Genomic DNA, 23847 nt, shown 5'->3' on the forward strand with positions numbered 1-23847 from the left:
AGATGCCATTAACGATAGAAACAGTGGCCTGTTACAATCAGAAAAGGCACAGCAATACTTCTTCGATGCCAATGAGGCGGAGTCGTGGATGAGTGAACAGGAACTCTACATGATGGTGGAAGACCGAGGAAAGGATGAAATTTCAGCCCAAAACCTGATTAAGAAACACGACATCTTGGAACAAGCCGTTGAGGACTACGCCGAAACCATCAGACAACTCGGAGAGACAGTTCGCCAACTGACGACAGAAGAACACCCACAGAGTGAACAGATCTCTGTCAAACAATCACAAGTGGACAAACTGTATGCCGGACTCAAGGATCTCGCGGGAGAGAGGAGAGCCAAGCTGGATGAAGCTCTCAGACTATTCCAACTGAACAGAGAAGTCGATGATTTGGAACAATGGATCGCCGAAAGGGAACTGGTTGCGGGATCCCAAGAACTTGGACAAGACTACGACCATGTCACACTCTTGTGGGAGAGGTTCAAGGAGTTCGCTCGCGATACAGAAGCTATCGGCTCTGAAAGAGTCGGCACAGCCAACAGGATCGCCGACCAGATGATCGGAATGGGACACTCAGACAATGCAACCATCGCACAATGGAAGGATGACCTCAACGACGCATGGCAAGACCTTCTTGAGCTTATTCAGACCAGGACACAGATGTTGGCGGCCTCCCGAGAGCTGCACAAGTTCTTCCATGACTGCAAGGACACCCTCAGCCGTATCGTTGAACGCCAACGAGGAGTCTCCGACGAGCTGGGTAGGGATGCTGCCAGCGTATCAGCACTACAACGCAAACACCAGAACTTCTTGCAAGACTTGATGACTCTGCAATCACAGGTATGTTAATAACCTCCATGAAACGCCGAAAAAGCCGAAAAAGAGCACATGAGAAAACTTAAATTGAAAATCTAGACTTGATTGATATATATTTTCTTCACTACAATTGGTGCCTCATAAATAAAATGAAACACTTGAGTAATAAGCTCAATTTAGTCAAGCGATTATATAATGACATCTTAAAAACTCATCACACACGGCTACAGCTATCTTCAATCTCTTCCCTACCACCTGTCTCTCTTTCAAACATCAGAATTTAATTTTCAAAATAATTTTTTTTTCGTTAAATGTGGTTTGAAAACATGAACTAACTGACATATTATTCTCCAGGTGCAACAGATTCAAGAAGAATCAGCCAAGCTCCAGGCCTCATACGCCGGAGACAAGGCCAAGGAGATCACCAACCGCGAAGGAGAAGTGCTGGCTGCCTGGGCCGCCCTGCAATCAGACTGCGATGCCAGGAGACTCAAGCTGGCCGACACCGGAGATCTCTTCAAATTCTTCAACATGGTGCGCACACTCATGCTGTGGATGGATGATGTGCTCAGACAGATGAACACCAGCGAGAAGCCAAGGTATGTGCTGTTTATAACTAACAGGTTAAAACCGAGAGAGATAAGTTTGCAAGGAAAACTCAAATCAAACTGTTGATAATGCTTAGATAGTTTCAATCAAATGTGGCGGACTTCAAAACACCCCAACCTAAGACGAATACTTAAAACAATTATGATATCGATTGTTTGAAAGATTGAATGGCCAAATAAAACTTGTTGATTTATAACTAAACGTGCTTGGGATGTCTCCATAGTTTAGGGATGATGCTAGTTGTGCCGTGGCATGCTTTATTAAATCATTTGTTTAATCAATAACTATTGGACTTGCAGGGACGTATCCGGCGTTGAGCTACTGATGAACAACCACCAGTCGTTGAAGGCCGAGGTGGATGCCCGTGAGGACAATCTGGCGGCATGCGTGTCACTTGGCAAGGGCCTGATGGCGCGCCAGCACTATGCGTCAGCCGACATCAAGGAGCGCCTGCTCGCCCTCAACAACCAGCGCCATTCCCTGCTCAGGAGGTGGGAGGAGCGCTGGGAAAACCTACAGCTCAGTGAGTATCTAACACTATTATGCTACTGAAGGTGCTTAAAAATTTTGAAGGATTCCAGTTGCCAAATCGACAAGTATCGATGGATCTTTCACAGCCGTTATGCCCACACGATGAACTGGGCCTTAAGAGTCAGCAATGGGGAATGCTGAGCGGTGTAGACCACCGAACATGGAATCAATGAAAGCCCAATCCATTCATTCCCCGAAAAAATTCTGAGGTCCTAGACTTCCTCGCAGACCTAGATGTTGCCAGCTGTGACCCCCTTGTACATAGAAGAAGAAGTTACCAAATTATTAATGACATAAAGATTTAATTTTTATACAAATCTACAGTTTTATTCTGAGATTGGTGAAATTTTGCACACTTGACCTTCAAAACAAGAGGAACAACAAAGGAAGAGTCTCTGTCTTCAAGAGATTTCGAAAAATCACCCCCACCCCTCTTTCCCAACCCTTAAAGCAGAATTTTGATACTTCTTAATGAAATTTAACTTGACATTCAAAATAAGAGGCAAATTATTGTCTATATCTGATTTAGAAAAATTCTGCATAAAATTCTGGTAATGCCGGTGACTTCAGCTACTCGTTAATATTTTGTAATACTATTTCAATAAACTTAAATCGTGTCGAAAAGGCGAAATCCGAAAACTGAAATCGAAATCTGAAACCGAGTAGTAACTACTTCTTTTTCATGGGCTTCTAGCTTTGGACACAGAACTCTCCCAAATTTCTCCAGTTTTTCCGATTATTTGATTATTTCACACATCTGAAATCACTATTAGTTGATTATTACACTAATTATTCTATTTTTTCACCAATTCCTAGAATTCACAACCTTGCGAATAAATACTGTGAACTTATAGATATATTTGGTTTTGACAATTTTGTGAGCTTTAAAAGGCAACTTATTTCGATTCTATCGGCTAATAATTAACTTTTATAGCTTTAATAATTTTATTACATCTTCTCCCATTCGAAACCTTTCAAGTAAATTATATCCATATTTGTTTGTTTTTTATTTGCTCTACTATACACTTATAATTGTATGCATATACCTACTAACTACTTTTTATACATAACACTATGTTCCATCTCAGATCTTATTATTTCTTATTCATGTCGATATTGCTAAATTCTATTAGTTTTTGCTTTTTACAGGTGCAACTCTTATTTTGTTATTTTTTTTTTTTTTTAAATCTCTGTTATAATGTTCTTTACCTCACGAGTAAGTTACACTCTAATTTATATTGGTTTATCGATTTGTTAAACACACAATTAATACTGGGTTTAAACACACCCACTTACTTACTTTTTATGTTGAACTTTCTTTTACTTACTATTTCATGCTTGGGTATATTTTATATTGAATCCATCTTATTAGTGTTTTGCTAATTTGCACAAAATTTTATTATATGTGTTGCTTTCTTACAATTAACTCCATTTATCTTCTTATGTTCAATTATTGTAATCAATGTAAATGTATATTTTCATGTAAAAGCCCATAAGGGCGTAAATAAAATAATAAATAAATAAATAAATATCTAAAATTGCTATATCAAAAAAAGCATGGCTAGCTAGCTTTAGCTAAACAGTATGGATCATCAGGGCAGATGTGTAATCTATGTTACCATGTCTCTTCCAGTCCTGGAGGTGTACCAGTTTGCCCGCGATGCGGCCGTGGCGGAGGCCTGGTTGATCGCGCAGGAGCCCTACCTCATGTCCTCAGAGCTCGGTCACACTATCGACGACGTTGAGAACCTCATTAAGAAGCACGAGGCCTTTGAGAAGTCGGCTGCCGCTCAAGAGGAACGCTTTGGGGCGCTGCATCGCTTGACCACGGTGAGTTTTGTTATATTTCCTGTGTTATTGGTCTTGTTAAATTTAATTATAGTCTTTGTGATGTTGGACATGCTAAATTTATTTTGTGGTGTTGGATGTATTGTTTTAGTATTGGTGGTTTTATTGGATTGTTAAAGTTATTTATAGTCTTTGTTGATTTAACCTTGGTAGTATGGTGGTGTTATTGGATTGTTCAAGTTTGTAGTCTTTGTTGATTTAACCTTGGTACTTTTAAATTGTAGTCTTGGTTATTTTGCCTTACTATTTTTTTGTGTGCCGTAGCATTTTCTTAATATTTAATATGTATAATATATTAGGGTATGGTGGTAATCATATGGTTTTATTAATTTTCACCATTCTGCAATTATCTAATATAACCCTCAAATCAAAAGGTATCTACATACTTCATTTTGCATGAATGTACGTATTCTTGAAATCCCATGTAACAATCTTCCATATTCTTCCGTCTTTCTTTCATATTTTTCGTTTATTAACTATTCTTCTTCTGCTTTTGTGGTGTTTGTTTCTGCATGCATTTGTAATAATTCTTGTGAATGTATTCGTAGCTTGAACAAGTAGAACAGAATAAAACCGCACCACTGTTGACTCCACTGGAACCTCTGCCAGATCACACACACATCACCAAAACCCTCCCCATCTACACCGAACTCCTCGACCCACCTAAAAATCCTGCCAAAACCAAATCACCTGCCATTTTCAAAAGATGTCTCTCATACAAGGCACGACCTATCGGTGAAGTCGTAAGAGACATCATTCTAACAAGTGATCGCTTCTATTCCCCTCAACCTTTCAAACGGAAGCAATATACTTCCCACGGTACTAGAATCCTTTATCCCGGTTATCCCGAACAATTTGACGAAGAACCCTCCCCAGTCAAAGGTAAAAAGAGGAATAAATCATTTCTTTGGAATTCTTTACTTTCTTCAGGAGAGGCTGACAATATTGAAGACTTCGAAACGAGTACTGATAATCAAATTATTAGTATTGAATCTCCTCGAATAAGCAGTGTCGCTCAATCTATGCGAGAATTCGACGAAGTTCTTCCTAGTCAATTTGTCGCTCAATCTATGCAAGAATTCGACGAAGTTCTTCCTAGTCAATTTGGTCAAAGTAAAGAAATGTGTACTGAAAACAGTAAATACTATAATCAAATGAAAACAGATTTGAATGGAAACCCCGATTTGGATCAGGATGTGGTCTTCCACAGCTCGGAAAACGTGAGCAACGATATATCATTTGCCAATCTCCTCTTGTCAAATAATCAAGAAAGAGTTTTAACGGATAGTATGTATGTAGTTTGTCCGGAAGTTTGTCAGCTTGAATTTGATATTCCGTTAGATGATAAACTCGCATGTTCGAAATTCATCCATTGGGAGAAATGCTGGTATCAAATGCCTTGTAAATCATTTCCTAAAAAATCTCCATCAATCGGTTCCGACAGTGTTCAGGTGACAAAAAGTGAAACTGATATTCACTTGAAATCAAAGAACAAATGGGTGAAATCTAGAGAATCCACACTCGAATCAGAATCTCAACGTTTTGCTTCCAGTGAGGATATCAATCCGGATTGTGATTCTTCACTGGTAAAGTCTAATAAGTATTTTAGTGCTTTGGTGTTTGGTAGTGATGAACCCCATTCTAATTCCAATTCCAACACTCCTTCTTCTTCCTTTGGTTCTGTATCCCTGGACACATTGGCACTTGGTGATTCTCAGGTAAGGTTACATATTTGCATGTCTTTAGCTTTTATTTAAAAATGTTCTATTTTTGGATTTCTGGGTGTTATTTTTGTATTTATTTTTTTAACCCTAACAAAGAAATATTAAATTTGTTTTGAATATTTGTATTTGGAATGAATAAATAGTTGTTTTATAGATTGATGAACAAAATTATTTCTGATGGTAAGTTTGAAATGTCCTTAAGTCTGATGTCTTTTATATAATTTACATTCAGCATTCTGCTACTATTTTTTGTTCCTCTACCCTAATATACTCGATGGATTAGAATGTGACGTGTCTGGTATCACTTCAAAATCACTGAAAATCTTCATAAAAAATAATGACTTAGAGACAAATTAGTGAAAATTAAAAATTTTGCAAACTTTTAATTTTTGAAACACATTTCATATAGATGTAATTTTTTTATATTTTTATCACTCAATGTTGTTGATTTGACCATTTTAATATATTGGTTCAATTGTATTTTACATATTGAGAATTCTGTAATATTATGTGTTTTCTAATACGTGGATTGTGGTGTCTCTAGTTTGAGCTGAAGGAGATGAAGCGCCGGCAGGAGGCCGCCGAAGAAGCGGAGAGGTCTCGCCTGGCCGAGTTAGCAGAGGCCGCCGAGAGAGAGCGGCAAGAGGAGGAAAGGAGGCGTGGGGAAGCGCAGGCCGAGAAGGCCGACACCACAGACGCACCTGATGCACAAGGTATGCACATGCGCAACATATACAAACACGGTTCAACTTACTACACTTTTTACTTGAGAGACACTAAGATATGCTGGTTCATACGCTATTTTGTACCTTGAAACATTTTCATTTAAAAAAAAGTTATTATGTAATACGGAGTATTAAGTATAACTCATGTTGAAAAGGTATTAAGTATGTAAGCGCTATGGGGAACGAACTCAATCTCTTCAACTGTTAGCCATGCGTCCTACCCATCGGGCTATCGACCACCTCGATATATAATTTGATATTTACTAAAATAATAATAATTTATAATCACTGAGTGGGAATGGTCAAAATCATGTCTTCGAGTCATGATTTTTTTAATTAAAAATATATCTTATCTTATTTGTTGCCTATTCAAAAATGATCAGGCGCTTTTGATGTTGATTTTGATGCGTTAATCTTGACAATTTTGATTGATTCACATTCTTCTGTGGTAAATTAGCACAAATTGATTGATTGATTATGTTTTTTCGATTGGTCTGATTGAACAGAAAACTAATAGTACCCAGAAACATACACGAAACAAGCTTTGCTTTTGATTTCCACCACACACATTATAATGCCCACCTAAATAATGCTGGAGTGTCCACTCTGAGCAGCACACCACCAGATCCTTGTGCCCACTGCTGCAAATACTCTTGCAATATAACAATAAATATATTGTATTGTTTTGTGTTTATTGGTGATGATCTACTATGTACGCTTATAGTCCTGCCAACCAAATGATAAATATGTGACTCATCACAAAACAATTCAATGATAGTATCTCTATACAAGTATGCACTGTAAAACACCAATTATTTGAGGGAATTGGGGATTCCCCAATAATGAAAAATGCATTTAATCCAACTAAAGTTTTTTTGTTATGTTTTTAATCTCTTATAATTTTTTTCAACATTTTAGTGTTATCAAGATAATCTTGGCTTTCACAGAATTAAATTAATATTTCTTTCAACTATTAAAATTCACAATGGATTGAAAAGTTGCTTGGAATGGCTTTATCCAAGTTAAGATCTGAATTGCCAGGTACTTCCCAAACTTACTATTTACCAACTCCTTCCCCTCCCCACTCCCTTTGGCTTACAAAGTATCCCAATAGGGGATGCCATAGTCCCACTGGCTTGGGGCAGTTGAGACACTTGTGCGGTATTCACTTATTCATTAAAAAAGAGGACCATGGCTAAACTCTACTCAAGGAAAATTGTGCCGCTGATAGTCATTCTATTACTGTATCTTAGTCTATTTTATCTTTTTTGTGATGAGTTATATGGAAGATTTTGTTGGCAGGTCATACTTTGCCTATCATTACTACAGCTTGCAATGGTGGGAATACATTTAACATGTGCAACATAAATATATAACCTAGTTAGTCAGTACGCAATATGAATTACACCGGGTCTGTTTTGTTTTGTCTGTTTCACGCTGCTACCTCTCAATGCTAATCTGTGGATGACAATACATACTCTCTCTCTCTCTCTCCGATAATATTAATAACATATCCAAATAAAGTAGTTATACGACGGAGTTCAACTAAAACCACTGAGAAGTCTCAGGAACGTCCGCACTCTCAGCCAGGTAAAGGGCCCTACCCTACCAAACCTTGCAATCGCAATATCAATCAATGCAACCAACATTACTTGGCAATATTGATCAGAATACATTCAAATGATATTTCCTTTATTGATCCATAAGTTCAAAAACAATAATCTTTTCAAAATTAAATTGTTCCATGATATTAAAAACAAGAATTTTTAAATTTTAAACTGTTCCATAAGGTCAAAAACAAGAACCTATTCAAATTTAAATTGGTCGATGAGTTTAAAAATAAGAATATTTTCAGAGTTAAATTGTTCCGTTAATTCAAATATAATAATCTTTTCTAATTTTTATTGTTCCATAAGTTCAAAGACAAGAAACTTTTCAAATTTGTGTTCCAATTCAGTATTGGTACGGTTCATCGGTTGCATTTGTGGTGATTGCGTTTGCAAAGTACGGAAATCGCCCCCAAAGGATGAGTCTTGCAAGGCACGCTAAATGTGATGCACATTATTCATTTCACACTACTCAATGTTATATGCACACTATATTTTCAATTGAATCATCCTTCAATACAATTTATTTTATTTTCCACCAGAATAGAGGTAGCTCCTATCATGCTTTGTTTAGAGAAAATTAAAAAAAAAAAAAACTTTTTTTTTTTTCGTTAACCTTAACCCTTTGAATGTGTACGATTTATAATAATTTAATCTTTTTACATAAAAAAGGGTTAAATTAAAAATGTAGAGTTGTGTTTTATTTAGCACTCATTTTCATTATGAAACAGTTTAAATTCATAGTCACCCATTACATACTGTATCCAATAATAAATATTGCAATATAAAGTATTTTAGGCTCCCATTAGATGCTGTATTTTATTTTGTAAATCATAATTGAAAGTTATAATATTATGTCCCATTGGTGTATTGCTCCTATAAGTGTAAAATAATAAAATATGGTGATGGTTTGGTTTAACTTGGTTCCAATTTGTAAAAAACAACATCTGTCTTTCCCTTATTATGAATTTTTGCTTTATACTATCTCTCTTCATTGTGTTACTACATTATATCTTGTATCTTTAACTATTGGTTATTTGTGTCTGTATATTGTATTTTCTACCTAATTATTTCCCTTTTCAGTGAAAACTAAACCTTCTTACAGTTATGTATTGTGTAAATACAATTCTGTTAAATTAAAGAGTTATCTCTAACTGGGTGCTACCTTCTGAATGACATTGATGTATTGAAATAATTTAATACTGGAAATAAATGAGGTATTAGTTAGTGCCAAAAACTGCAGCTGAAATATTAAGTTGTATATTTTACGTACTACATACATATCTTTGGATTTATCTTTACATTTGTGTCGGTTTATAAAGCGAGCCGTGATTTTTTTTATTTCCAGTATTATGTTTATTAATAATCCATGTCTGCCTCACATTTCTCATTTACGTTAAAAATCTGTCTCTTCCACATTGTTTTTATTATGATCTAACATCTAAGAAATGGTTTCTTTTAAATACATTTATAAAATACAGAATAAAAAATAAATTCCCTTTGATTATCTCGTTTAAACACTCTTATTATTAAATTACCTTAAAATATATTTATGAAGTAGAATCATATTCTTTTGGAAATACTACTAATTTCTGAACACCACTTATAAATAATGTGAAAAATATGCATCTAGATCCTAAAGCGTTTTTAATGTTACCATCTTTTTACTTTGAATCAACTTGATGTTGCTATTTAAAGCATTTTAACCAATGCATCTCGCTCCCTATTTTTAATATTTTTTTGTCAGACAGTAAAGTTTTCATTGTTTTTTGTCAAACATTTAACATTAGTTATGTTTCACCCGTTTGCTAACCCAAATCTTTCTATGTAATGGCTATTTTTCCTGGTTGTGTGGATTATTAAATGTACAGATAACGGGTTGGTTCTCATTGCAGTTGTTCCAAGGTAAGCTTTGTTCCTTTTTGTGAATGTTCTAACACGGTTTTGTCGCTGGGGTTTGGCACATTACACAGTACATTTTACATAAAACCAACAGAGTACTGCTAGAACATGAAATACATAACATAACATAATCTTAAGATGAATAATATATGTGCATCTCTTATTTATAGTTTTTTTTTGTCTTTATTAATTATTTTAATTTTTATTTGGAATGACTTTGTTTTTATTTCTTCATAATTTGTATACACTTTTGTCCATTGATTGCAGTTTGATTTTAAACTTAATTAAATATCACTAATTACTCCATTTCAAGATCGACATACTCTATGTAGTTGGTAAAGTTGAGTACGTACCTAAAAATTATGTTGCTTACTTACAAAATGAATTGATCAATATTCTAACATAGAAGTCTTGTTAATAATTTTTAACGGCTTTTCAAGTTGTATGAAACCAGTGATTTTTCATAATGAATTTACAGAAAGTACCTACATTAAAGAGATTTAATTTACAATAATTATAATTTACCAATCTATAAAAGATGTTAAAATTTCAACACATTTTGATTTTGACACAGTTAAAGCATTCTTTTGTTTTGATTACATAACTGTATATAATAGAGAGAAATATTGGTGGAATCTTATTATGCTGATTTACAAAGGTAAATTAAACCAATCAATGATATAATTTTTTTCTTATAATGCATTCTATACTTTGGACAAGAGCTGTGTTGGACAAGTCACAAAATCAACCATTCATTATCAATGATAACGATTAATGTATTAGCATCTTGATTTAAAATAACAACTTTCATAGTACTTGAAAATTACCTTTCAAATTTGATGAATTGTTAAAATTCTGTTGAACGCTGGTGGCCCTATATAAATTTCTAATTGACATGCTGGTTTATACAAAACATAGTCAAATAATGAATGGCGGGTTTTGAACACTTGCGTTTATCATGTACCCCTCTGCACGCCGCTGAATGTTTAACAATGTGCATGCGCAGTTTTGGTTGAGGGAGCGCGCCCTGCTAGCCAGCCCCAGTCCTCCAGCGGCCCCAAGAGGCTGAGCGAGCCCGTCCCCCGGCCGCAAGGACAGTCCAGGGCATCCAGTGAGTATAACCAACCAAACAACAAGATGACAACTTCAATCTAAACTCTCCCTTTTTTATAATTACGTAATTCAAACTGTCATGTCCAGTTTTGTGGTGAATGGAAAATATAATGTCGCCCGTCCACTAAGTGTGCTATTCTCATTTGGTTATCAAAACTTCCTGAGGCCATTTAATAATTGATGTTTAAAAATTTTTATTTGGTAGTATACTTTCACTCTAGTGAAACATAGTAACTTTCTTTAACTATGATGTTTGTGCTTATTAAATTTCGATTTGATTCTAGTTAATCAGAGCTTAATATTAGCTGAAATTAACAGTTAATAATAATCCCTGATGAAGCTCACATCAAAGCGAAAGCCGGTCGCCGTTAAAAATATTTGCAAACAGTCAAGTAAAAAAAAGAAATGTGTTTTATTTTAGTTCCAATTTTATTTTCTTTCTAGGAAAATGTAAAAGTCAATGAAAGAGTTTTATAATAACTCTAACTTAACGAATTTTGTAATACTTTCTTGAGTTTGTAAAAATGAAAGTTTCACTACAGTAAACTTTTATAATGCAACTCTGAATATAATGGTAGGTAAACTATTTAAGAAAATAAATTATGGTTTCGGTCTTCATGACTAACATTTTTTGTTTATCATAAAAATGAATTTATGTTTGGTTATTGGTTCATGTGTCAGAAATTATTGTTCGGATTGGTTTTGGATTTAGTCAAAATTTTGGTAAATTGAAATTTAATTTGATGTAGTTGGGATCAAAATTTATTGATTTATTTGGTTCAGAGGTCTCTTGTGGTTTTTGGACGGTAAATGAGGTATTTATTTCCCGAATATTTTGATAGATATAATTTGATTTTAGCATGTTTTAGCAAATGAGCACTTAAGATTTCAATTATCGAAACAATTCAACAGTATATTATTTGCATTACCGTTGTTTTGTTTTCTACCAGAAGTACTGAGATAATCTAAATTATGTATTAAGAATAAGGAAATTCATATGCCCTGCAGTATAAGCTAATCTGTTCATACGAGGCATATAAAAACAAAAACGTCGGTAGCCGGTATCGATCTGTAAAGTACACTTAGTCGATGTTAGCAATCAATAAGATGTCTGCATTTTTATAATTGACACTTCTGTTTTTGTTACCAACTTTGTGATACTGCAGGTTTTGTTTTGAATATAACCTTACACTGTTGTGTAGTTATAGACCCATTTAAAAAACATGACAATAATGAAGTATTTAAATGTTTAAAAATGCAAAAAGATAAATGCAATTTCTCATTGATCCATATGAAAACTGACTTTTTTCCTATTGTAAACACTAGCGTGTGGGTTTGTTTTCAAACTAATTTTTTAATGTTAAAAATGATAATATTTTACCAATTTTCAACAAGCGACTTTTTGAATGCTTACTGCCGATTATTACAACATTTTTCCAATAGTAAAGTTAGTGACACTTTTATTTATTTGTTTTTCCATTTTGTGTCGATTCATATATTCTTATTCATAGATTATCTTGGCTCTTCTGTTCATGTTGCTTTGTGTGTCGTGTCATAGCTTAGTGTTTGTTGTGTTGTGTGTTGTCTTATCGTATTATTGTCTCGTCAGCCTTGTCTGAAGGCACAACACCACCGCGCCGAGAGGCCACCATGTCCACCACCCCCACCTCCTCGGGCAGCAAGATCAAGAACCGCTCCCGGAGTAAGTCTCCGTTCAGGAGTTTCCGCTGGAGGAGCAAGAAGGCTGCCACTGCCGAGGGTAGTCATAGCGACGATGATACGTCAGGTAGAGCAGCCGCCAAACAAACATTACAGTGGTTACTCAGCTTCTTTTGATGTCGAATTTATGTGAAAATATTCAATATTTACCATTACAAACAATTATAGATTCATCTCATTCTTATTTACACACAAATCCAACACCTTAAGTTAAGGTTGTTTTAAACTCCATCACATTTCGTGGGCTTAATGTCAAACAACACTATCTACAAAAAACATACAAAGAATTCTACAGTTTAAAGTCAAGCAACGTTACGTTACAACGTTGTAGGTAACGTTGCTTGACTTTAAATCCTAGAATTTTTTGTATCTCTTTCAATCAATTTTTGATGATTCTAAATTTTGGGTCCCTATTTTGAGTTTTTGACATTTGAATTGTCCTCATTATACACCGATTCTCGGTCTATTTCAGCTTTTGATCTTACTGAAATTACTGATTGTTATCAGCTGTTAAGAACAACGGTCATGTTGTTGTACTAACTTGTTATCTTGTGTTAGAGAAAATGTTACACAGCATATATAAAGGCCAAAACGACAATATTAAGTTATCTTTTTGAAATTTATAAGAAAATATACATGTTGCCATCATCACAGAACACAGAATTTGTTATTAGTTTGATATTTTCACATGGATCCATCAAAGGAAACTGGTAAACACGACAAACCAGTAGTCCACTGGCTTGTGGTCAACACCTGCGGCTGAGGAAACTAATCAAGGGTTGCGGCTTACCACTTCACTCTTCTGGTGGCACCACTTGGACTACAAATCAATCAACATACTCACTGCACACTCCTTTCTTCCCTTTAACTCTTTATAATTCTTCTCTCTTCTTTCTTGTCTATACTTACAATACTTACCTGCAATTTGTTTGATTGATTGATTGAATTTGCACTTGTGACACTTTTTTTTGATCATGGTTCGATCCCTATTCAATTTAAATGAGTGAGTCACTAACGACTCATATTCTACTAATAGTAAACTTATGGAACAAAACTAATGCAATCTAGTATCTATAAAATCATTAGATAATTCTTTTCAAATAGTTTTTAGTTGATAACAATTATAATTATAATATACTCACAATGGTTTTATTTTTTGATTTTAGCTTGCAAAAAAGGTCAGAAAAAAAATCATGATTTTTTAATTGATATTACATTATTATTTTGTTGGCTATAACTTCCTAAAACTTCTCCAAAAACAAATATGAATGTAATAATAAACCTATCCTGATTAAGTATTGTATATTGGAAATCGTTTTCATGAAAACATGATGGCAACAATATTGTTTTCCATTATTCTTATTTGTTTAAAATTTCGAAAGGAGTGTAAGGAGAATGCGATACATTGCAAATAGTAGAAGATCTAGTGACGTCCGAGGAAGACATAGCACGATCAAGTGAATAAAATACTTAAGTCAGGCCATGACAAGAGTCAGAATAACAGAAGGATATGTATGAGACGATGTACAAATGTGAATGAAGCATGGAGTGTGTGCCAAGACAGAGTTGATTGGCGGTTCATCCTTTCTGCCCTGGAGGAAAGGTTGGATGGTTAGTTAATTAAAATTATCAGGATTCAATTTCGAATTATCTACTTCAAATATTTTTTGGATAACCAAACCTTTTCAAGCTATTCGTGTTTTTCACTGTTGTCAAGTTCACTGTGAGTGAGGCACTAATGAATTCACTGTAGCATTCAAAATGTTTTCCAATGTACATATTTTTCTTACCTTAATTGTGTATAACCTGCAAGTAAAATATTTACCATCCATACCTGATAGATAGTTCCAGAGTTAATTACTTTAATATGTATTATCCTTTTGTTATTTCTCCCTCTATATCAAAATACTGTACTCTTCTTAACATGATCTCTGATTACCTTTCTTTTTTCAGATTGTCTTCCTATTTTAATTAGTATGTTAATCATTTTTATTTGTTCTTCTTGCATGTCCTGCTATCGTTCTCATAATCTGTCGTATATTATTTTTATCCATCTAAAATCATAAAAATAGCATAAATTAAAATAGACATATTTTATATTAATTTATGTGATTTTGGTTTCATTAACTGTGTCTTTGTAGATATCAGGAGGTAATTGAATCATAATTATTCAGGTGAAATGCTTAGCACAGAATATTTCACTGCTATACGATTTTGATACATTTCCAGAAACAGTATAACATACATAATATAATAGTATTTATGCTTATGGATGAGAAATCGTTAATTCTTCTTGCTTTTGATATTGATGCATGCTTTACTAATCATTTGTGATAAATATGTCATTTCAAATATGGTGAATTCATTATTTTAAACCCTCAGGGCTCTGCCATATTCTGTCATATAAATGGAATATTTCTGAATGTATCCGAAAACTAAAAATTATTTTTGAAGGATGATGAAATACACTCTCAAATCTTATTATTAGAAATAAAAATATATATTTTTAAATATAAAAAATTAGAATGCAAACATAAACAAAATTTAAATTTGCTCACCTTACGTTTTTATAACTAAAATTACTGATATACAAATTTAAAAAAACTTGTGTATTTTATTGGGTAAATGTATTACTAATGTTATCAGCACTTAACTTATTTGTCGTGTTACATACAAAAAAAATTTCATAAATTTTTCTGAAATTTTGGTTCAAACCTGTGGTTTCATAGAAGTGTACATTTTAATTCCTCTGTTGTTGACTTCTAAATTTGAATATAACGTATAGTGTTTTCTTTTTCTAACACCCTTTAGATCATATTTCTCACCATGACAGTAAGGGAGACAACGATTTCTGTGAGACCAATATGAGTTGATCTGAAAAAACGAACAAATTAGCCTGGGGGGGTTGAATAATTCATTCTTAAGTTTTGAATTAAAAATGAATTCATTGAATGAATTTGAGTTAACCTCTCAGAAAAGGACTTTTATTTACTTTGTGTCCCTTTGCGAACTGTCAAAACGCGAAAATTTTTGTGTTATTCACGAGTTTTGTTAAAAGCTTCATAACTCACGTTTTGGGAAACGTAGCCTCATTCTAAAAAATGTTTTGGAAAGATTATGAAATTCACTATCGTATTGTTTTGTTATACGTAAATATTTGCGTTTCTAAATATACATTTTCTGAAAACGTCAAAAATATGTAAAAATCGCTGACCATTATTTCAAAGCTGTGAAAAATGTACTATTTTCTGAGTATCATAAAGAAATAACACTTTATATACTGAAGAAATATAATTAAAAACTATTAGTCACCTCAAAATATTAACCGTCCAAACTAAAATATTTTTAATAAATTATTTAAAAACGCAATAAATTATGAACGAACAAGATGACAAGTCCAATCGACTTAGATAATGCACCTCGAAATTCCATAGATATTCTCGAATGCAGACGCGTAGCGTTATTCATTATCGATACTCTGTTTTTTAAATCATGGCAATCCGTATACTAGTGATGGAAATAAATCGATTTTTGTAAAATCTCGCGCGTTTACGTGAAAAGACGTACTAATGTCTTGACCGCTATTATCATATTTACGTCTTTTGACGTTCTAATGTTCCGAGTGGTTAAGTTCCTTAATCTCATGAGAATCAAGACATCTAATGATTTCACTGTATTTTCTACATTATTTGAACCTGTCTTAACAACCAGTTTGTATTATTTTAACTTATTGTTTATTGTTATTGTTTGTAAATAATAATTCTAGGATAATATATTTTAATGACCCGATTTTTTAAAAATAATAAAATTGTTAAAAGTGTTATTTATGGATAAACTAATTTTACAAAAATAGACAATTGAATGTATATTACAGTAACAGAATTAGCCAAGTTGAAACCAAATCACCGCAATATATGATTATGTGTAATATAATATTTTAAAGTCTGTGTGGTGTAGTTTTGGTGTATGCGGTGTATTAATGAGTTTGTTGTGGTGTTATAGAGGGACAGAGTCCGGGATCAGACGATGATGTCATTGAAGGCACGCTAGTGAGGAAACATGAATGGGAATCAAATGTGAAGAGAGCCACCAACAGGTCTGTCATATTTTATACTTAACTCTAATAGTAACACTTTCTGTCATCTTCAGAATTTTACTTGCTAATGATAAAAATTGTTTTTTTGGGTTCCGCGAATTCAAAAAATTGAAAAATTTTGTATGCAAAATAAACTTCTCTTATTGTTTCACAGTACTTCTATCATAACAGAAGTTGAATAAGACTTTCACAGTACTTGAATATTAACTTGATAAAACTTGATAAACTTGAAATTTGATGAATTCTTCAAATTCTAGGAAAAAAATCCATCCTTAATAATGAAAATCTTTATTATACTAGTCCCAGCGAAAGTTTTTACGTTATGTCATCTTTCTAGTATGTATCTTCTCTCTTTTTTGTTTTCAAACAAGACGCTTGAGAAGGAAGAGGACGAACTTCGATGACATCTGTACGAGCTCTCGCTGGTACTAGTTTAGCAAAGGTGTAAAGGCCATAGTCTGTGAAGAATTAAAATTATTTTTTATTCTCCTCCTGCTTTTCTTGGTTCTTACGTAATATCTATAAACCACATAGTATTAAAAAACTGTCCAAATAATTGACTTGTTACGTTTGTATTGTGCAGATCGTGGGACAAGGTGTACACCGTGGCCAAGGAGAACAAGATCTGGTTCTACAAGGACTCAAAGTCCTACAAGTCCTCCCCAGACCAGACCTTCCGAGGGGAGCCCCCGCTAGACCTCACCGGATCCATCGTGGAGGTCGCTTCAGACTACACCAAGAAGAAATATGTGTTCAGAATCAAGTAAGTCATTTTTTCTTTATCTTTCCAATATTGTGTTACGTGATGCTGATCTGTAAATCTATGTAAATAAAAATGGAAATGTTCTTTTGTTCAAAATCTTAAATCTCCGAAAGTTCTTCATCGATTGCTTTAAAATTTTGACGCAATGTTGTATTTGAATATGCGTGTGTTTTTATATAAGTACCTATATTATGTAGATCTCACATGTGTCAAGTAAAAACATACTTTTATTATTTAAACACCGCCAACTCTTGGACGAAAAAGCAACACGCGCTATTGTTTCTCTATTTGCGCAGACAGACTGAGCTACAGCAAGACGTGAAGGGGTACAGCTAGTAGAAAATAAATATGTACGCTCTTTTTACAGCACCCTTGTATATTTTTTGATTTGTCAGCCATTTTGGATTCACTGTGATTTTCAAAAGAAAGCACTCTTAATCCACCTTGTATCGGCTACTTGTCTGATATTGTCAGAACAGTGCTGTTCTAGGTTTCCACTCGAAGACACTTTTCGTCCGCTGGTTGACGACAAATTTAGCATCTTTTCTACAATATTTTTCATCTGATACCTTTGTCTGATTGTTCTTGTTTATAGATCTGCAGTGATACATCTTTGTCATTGAATTAAATCGTTTGTAATGTAAATGTATCATAATAAAATGATCCTACACTTTCCTAGTGAATATTACCTAAACTTGATTGACTCTATTTGTAGGGTGGGTGGTTTTATGTAGCCATTAATTGAGGGTCTGTATTACTAAACTTGATATTATGACGAATACAAGGTGTTACGGGATGTACTCCAAATAATGTCCGTAAAGTAAGTCAATACGTTCCCTAACACCGTATACTAATAATAATTCTTACTATTGTTGAAAACCTCCGATGATAATTAATTCTGTCTTATTGCGCATGATTCTAATGAACCTTTCATCTTCAGGCTGGCGTCAGGCGGAGAGTTCCTGCTGCAGGCCAACGACGACGCGGGAGTCAGCTCGTGGCTGCAGGCCCTCGGGGGGCAGGCGGCGGCGGCCGGAGGTGCCTCCAGTCGTGCACAGACACTCCCTCCCCCCCAGCGAGAAGACCAGAAGAGGCGTTCCTTTTTCACCCTCAAGAAAAAGTAAATTCTATCCTCATTTAATTAATAATCAACACTTCTTTCAACCTCTGTTTTTGAACCTCTCAGAATTGAATTAAGGCAAAGCCAAAGCACTTAAAAAGTTTGACATTTGTGGCATGAGAATGAGTCATTTTTATGATTCATTGCGGAATGACTTGTCTGTGTCTGTGTTTCCTTCCTCCTAATACATGGGTCTCTTTAAGACCTACAATCACTCCATGACCTTTGTGGAGCTATTATCATTGAAGCCCTGTGAGTACTATTTATAATAATGTTTTGTTGTTTTGTGTTTGTTTCAGTTAAAGCCTCCCGACAATGGATGAATGGATAGATTGATAGGATTCGAGAGCGACCTGCAACTGCAACTTGCGAAGTGTGACTTGCTTGAGCCGTTTGGATGTGTTCAAGATTCATTACCAGCAATATTTATATCATTCAACATCTCAAATGTACCTTAATAATAAGTCTTTGCGGAGATCATCACGCCGTGTCATAAAGATTTCTCATCTAATTTCACTTTTAAATATTGATCTTTGATACTAGAAGTGACGCCTACGAATGTTTGTTGAAATAAGATTGAGATGTCGTCGGACCAATATTTAGGTAGCGTATCGGATATGCGCACTGTTCTACGCTGATTGCTGAACTACATTTAACGCCGTCTGCTAAAGAGATGGCCTATAAATGTTTTGACGTACTTTGAACCTTGATTAGACCCATTTGTATTTATTCTTACAATGTAAGTGGATGTTTATTGTAAACTAGCCTCAGATTCCCTGTTTTATCACCTTGACTAGAAACTTATCCCAAATCGGTGTGAAATGATTCGCAATTACTATTATTATTAATGATTATATCTCCAAATTGGAAGAAAGTATATATTATAGAAAGAATATCTATAAAAATTATAAAGTCGTAAATTATTAAACTTTTCCCACAAGCTATCAAGCTAGCATATTATATTCTACATCCCAACACCGATCCTGTCCGGGATTTTCCTGATTTGTCTTCGATATAAACACTCTCAATAAGAACATTGAAAAACGACTAACGACGATATTTAATTCAGTAATTTAATAAATTAGCTTACATAATTATATTTGTAATTTCTACTGCCACAATATTATGAATGTATTTTTTTGGTATAACTATTTTTACTATAATTTATGATAGGATTGATTTCTTTGCCCCGATAATTAAGCGCCAAAATAATAAATGTTTTAGAAATATATTGTGAAAGGAATTCATTGTGTTGATTAATTAAAGGATATTTATTCTTGTAGAGATAAAGATAACTCTTATCGCTTGTGTGGATGTTTGTTGTCAACCTTTGCTCGCTTGATTATCTGTAATCAAATCAATCTTTTCATTACCAGATATTTTAATTAGTTTGTTTATAAATTGGAAATATAATAAAAAGATATATATATGGATAATTATATTATTATTGTTTTTATGTTTTCAAATGTGTAATTTTATCATTATTGTCTACTACATTCATTTTAGATTTTAAGCTGTGCTGAATTGTCACAATCCGTGTATAGAAGAACATTTCACAAAGCAATGCTAGTTATGACAACTAACTACTTGTCCTGTACAAATAAACATATTTATTATTCATATGAATGTGGACAAGGCCATTTTATATTCTGCACAAATTCTGTTTTTTTTTTTGATAGCCCTGCAGTTCTTTCCCTTTTTTGAAACCTTTTTTATTTTATAGACTTGTAATCGATCGTTTGGGGGATGTAAGGATTAAAGGTTGTTCCTGGTCCCGAGACTTGCATGGCTCCGGACCTTGGAGTCGTACCGTACTCTCTCGGTACTGGGCGCGACAGAAAGAACTAGGCCCTCCAACAACTTTACTTTGTAATTCTTGGCTTCGTTTAAAGTAATCATTATTCCAACATTCTCTATGTTCAATGTTAAATTTGTGCATATTGAATAAAAATTCTTTGCACTCTTCATAAACAGAGCATTTAATATTGTTAGTAAGTCATCATTTTCATACTTTTTTTATTCAAGCTATTATTTTTGGCTCTTCAGGAGTTCTCCTTTTGAGTCTTGTAAGTTGAAATGTAATTAAAAATACAACACATTTGCTTATATTTTTGTTTTATTTGATAACACTACCTCACCCACATACCCACTTCCTTACAACCAGTTCAATTACAGCTTAACGCTACTCAGAATACAATGAAACGGACAACTTACGACTCGGAAAAGAGACAAACACAAACACTGCAAACTTAACAAGTTGCTTTTTTCCGACTATCATAACATAACATTCGTGGAAAGCTTTGCAGGGCTTTCAAATCAACAATATTTTCTATAATTTACACACAAATGAAAAGTTTGCATGGTGCATGGTGAGAAGTTTTAAGAATTATATATACACAATATGTCTAGAAATGTAGGTCCCTTGGCAGTCAAAAATTAAACATTTTAGGCCCTTTATCCACAGGGGTACACAAGTATCTGACAACGAACACGATACCTGTTTCGCCCCAATCATTGTTAAATTCGCGAAATGTCAAAACTAAAATGCTGTCATTTTTATATCCTGTCATTCTTTCTTGATTGTTTGGTTCGTAGCATTGATCTAAAGTACATGCAATGTTACAAAATGTCTGACACGAGTGACACCATGCTTAAAGTCTCGATGACGTGAGTGGCGACAACCTCGTCTGCCTAGTCACTGGAGAGCGAAGAGTTACCGGAGAGTTTACAAAATGTTGGCAATGTGTGCTGTATTCGAAACTCCGCACAGATGATTGGCGGTAGTCGCCAGATACTTGAATCGTTGAGTAACGAATACTTGCGTATCCCTGTGGATGAAATGCCTTACTGGGATGGTTCGATGCTCTGCAAGGAACCCGCTTGCACAGCGCTGGTGTAAACTGTGTGTCCTAAAGTTTAAGTTTAGACTTACGGAATGAGGTTGTCTCCTGCAAATGTATCATAATAATTAGACTGAACCGAACTTTTAGAAAATTTAGAAAATTCCAAATATTAACAAAGATATAAGCTGTTTATATTTGCGGCCAGCCGAAAGTGAGTGATATCACAGTACGTCAGCAGTACTGCAGAACTGCCATTTGAATTATGAATTGTACTGTGTGTCTCGTCACAAGACACAGTTGCATACATTTTACCAATGTTTGCTCATATCTTCATCATTTTTGGAGTTATCGAAAAACTATATTTACTGTCGTTAACTCTTTATAATAAGATACATTTTCATTGAAATAAAAAAAATTAGGAGACAACCTCATTCATTTTTGATACTCCCATAAAGAAAGATTGGCTACTTTAATTAACCTCTTATTCTTCTCTTCAAAATATGTACATTTTAGCAAAATTACCCTATAGGCTAATTAATATAAATGCATCCAATTTCAGTCTAACAATAATTCACTCAGTGTCAAATTTAACAAAATATTATAATACATTCAAAGAACATAATAATTTTTGAATTATCAATGTAAGTTGATTTGATTTAGAAAATTCACATAGTTATCGTCATATTTTGACCAACCTTATGTTATGCGGGAGTAAAGAGTAGGTCACAGATATTTTATTTTTTTTGCAAGGTTGTAGAAGAATTAAAAAAATTATTTGGCAGGAAGTTTGAGTTTCAATGATTTTGGAAATAGTTTTGTACGAGAGCATAGTTTTGTTTTATATAATCTTTATTATAATATTATATTATATAAGTACCTACATCTATTAAAAATGTTGTATAGATAAGAATCATTAAAAAATAAATAAATATAAACATTAATTACTTCGGACAATACCGGATGAAACTATAAAATATTAAGAACTTGGCTATATTTAGTTCAACCTCATTGCTAGGTCTTTTTGCTTAGATGGTATCAAAAAGACAAGAAAAACCCCTTTGAGACTAATTTCCAGTCAAAATAGCAAGTCCGGTGTTTCCTACAGCCTTCAGAGGATTTGTGTTTTATCTACTAACTAAATTATCTAAATATTATTATGTAGGTACCTCATAAGAGTGAAATAAAATAAAAGTATATAAGATAAAAAGGAATCTCTTGTAATACATTTATAGCCCCACTATCCAAAAAGAGTAGTGTAATTTTTTTTATAATCCTTAACATTTTTTATTTTTATTTAGCATTGAAGTATCTACGAAAAGTAAAATAATATTTTTATTGAATTGAGTTAAATTAATAAAACTATGATGGCTTAAATATTTGTATTTGCCAATTTGTGTTCAAAGCTATATAATATTATAGTAGGTAACTATTATCTATAAATGATTAGTGCATTCCTTTTTGCGTTGTAAACAAAAACAAAAATGTCTTTTTCCTTTTCAAATATTCTCACCACAAAAACTGTATATTGCCATTTTTAAAACATAAACCTTTGTATTTTTATTTGGTAGATGATATAAATCTATGTTTAGATGGATCTCCTGTACTTTCTCTTCTGCTAGAATCACCATTAAATAAATTACGCAGCTTTAAGAATTATTATGTTGTTCTTTATAACCTTTACCCATATTAATATTGCTTTATATATATATTACATGATTTTGCATTACTACGTAGTGCATCGCCTTAATACAGAATGTATAGTAAGTCCCTCTGTATCGGGCGCGGTTCCGTCATATATGCTTTGGAAGCTCCGCATCCCTTGTATTCTAGAGTAAAAAATATTGATACTTATTTTTATTTATATGTTCCGAATTAAAAGCTTTGTACTTATATTTTCTAGCTCTAAACAGCATTACTGCAATTTAACGACGCCGTCTAGAGTACGCGTATAATACCGTCTACCTATGCCAAGAGACTTTAATACACTCAATGACACGACGCATGGAGTTCGAGCGAATCAAAATAATCAATGAATCTTTTAAACACACAGATACCAGCAGCAGCATGGATTCTATCTTTTATTCTGTATCCACAAAGGTCGAAAGTATTTGATTTTTGTGCATTCTGTCCCGTCTGCCAAAGTCTTCGATTGCTGTATTTGGATTTTTCAACAGCAACTGACATACAGATAATTTCTTTAATGCTTATGGGTCTAATAAACAGAATAGCAAATATGTATAATAATACAATATTATGTATATATTACGAATCGAGTGGTTGTTTTTAGTACGATTAGGAATTTCTTTGCTTGACCTATTTTGGACAGTATTGTTTGAATAACTGAACCCAAATTATTAAAAATATTGAATATCCTTCGACTATCTATTTAATTACTTTTAATCTTGGATCTGTAATAGATGGAGTGTA

At 33.7% G+C, this 23847-nt stretch overlaps 1 protein-coding gene across 9 annotated transcripts in view; it reads left to right on the forward strand.

Moving 5' to 3' along the window:
* The window catches only part of beta-Spec (spectrin beta chain), a 152830-nt gene extending 132147 nt beyond the window's left edge, over positions 1–20683 (forward strand). For 2 of the 9 annotated variants that reach the window (XM_089642577.1, XM_089642578.1), the window contains exons 21-31: positions 3–844; positions 1175–1419; positions 1729–1952; positions 3594–3790; positions 6077–6245; positions 10773–10877; positions 12489–12665; positions 16601–16694; positions 17278–17457; positions 18398–18577; positions 18877–20683. In XM_089642577.1, the coding sequence (XP_089498703.1) occupies positions 3–844; positions 1175–1419; positions 1729–1952; positions 3594–3790; positions 6077–6245; positions 10773–10877; positions 12489–12665; positions 16601–16694; positions 17278–17457; positions 18398–18577; positions 18877–18880 (2417 nt within the window). In that variant the 3' untranslated portion in view covers positions 18881–20683. Of the gene's footprint in view, positions 1–2; positions 845–1174; positions 1420–1728; positions 1953–3593; positions 3791–6076; positions 6246–7781; positions 7848–10772; positions 10878–12488; positions 12666–16600; positions 16695–17277; positions 17458–18397; positions 18582–18876 lie in introns of those variants that run through there. The other 7 variants (XM_089642582.1, XM_089642583.1, XM_089642581.1 and 4 more) reach the window with 7 other exon arrangements.
* The last annotated feature ends 3164 nt before the right edge of the window (positions 20684–23847 follow it).

This window comes from Hesperophylax consimilis, chromosome 18 (assembly GCF_061612785.1).
Source record: "Hesperophylax consimilis isolate HC1 chromosome 18, BYU_Hcon_1.0, whole genome shotgun sequence".
Taxonomy (NCBI): domain Eukaryota; kingdom Metazoa; phylum Arthropoda; class Insecta; order Trichoptera; family Limnephilidae; genus Hesperophylax; species Hesperophylax consimilis.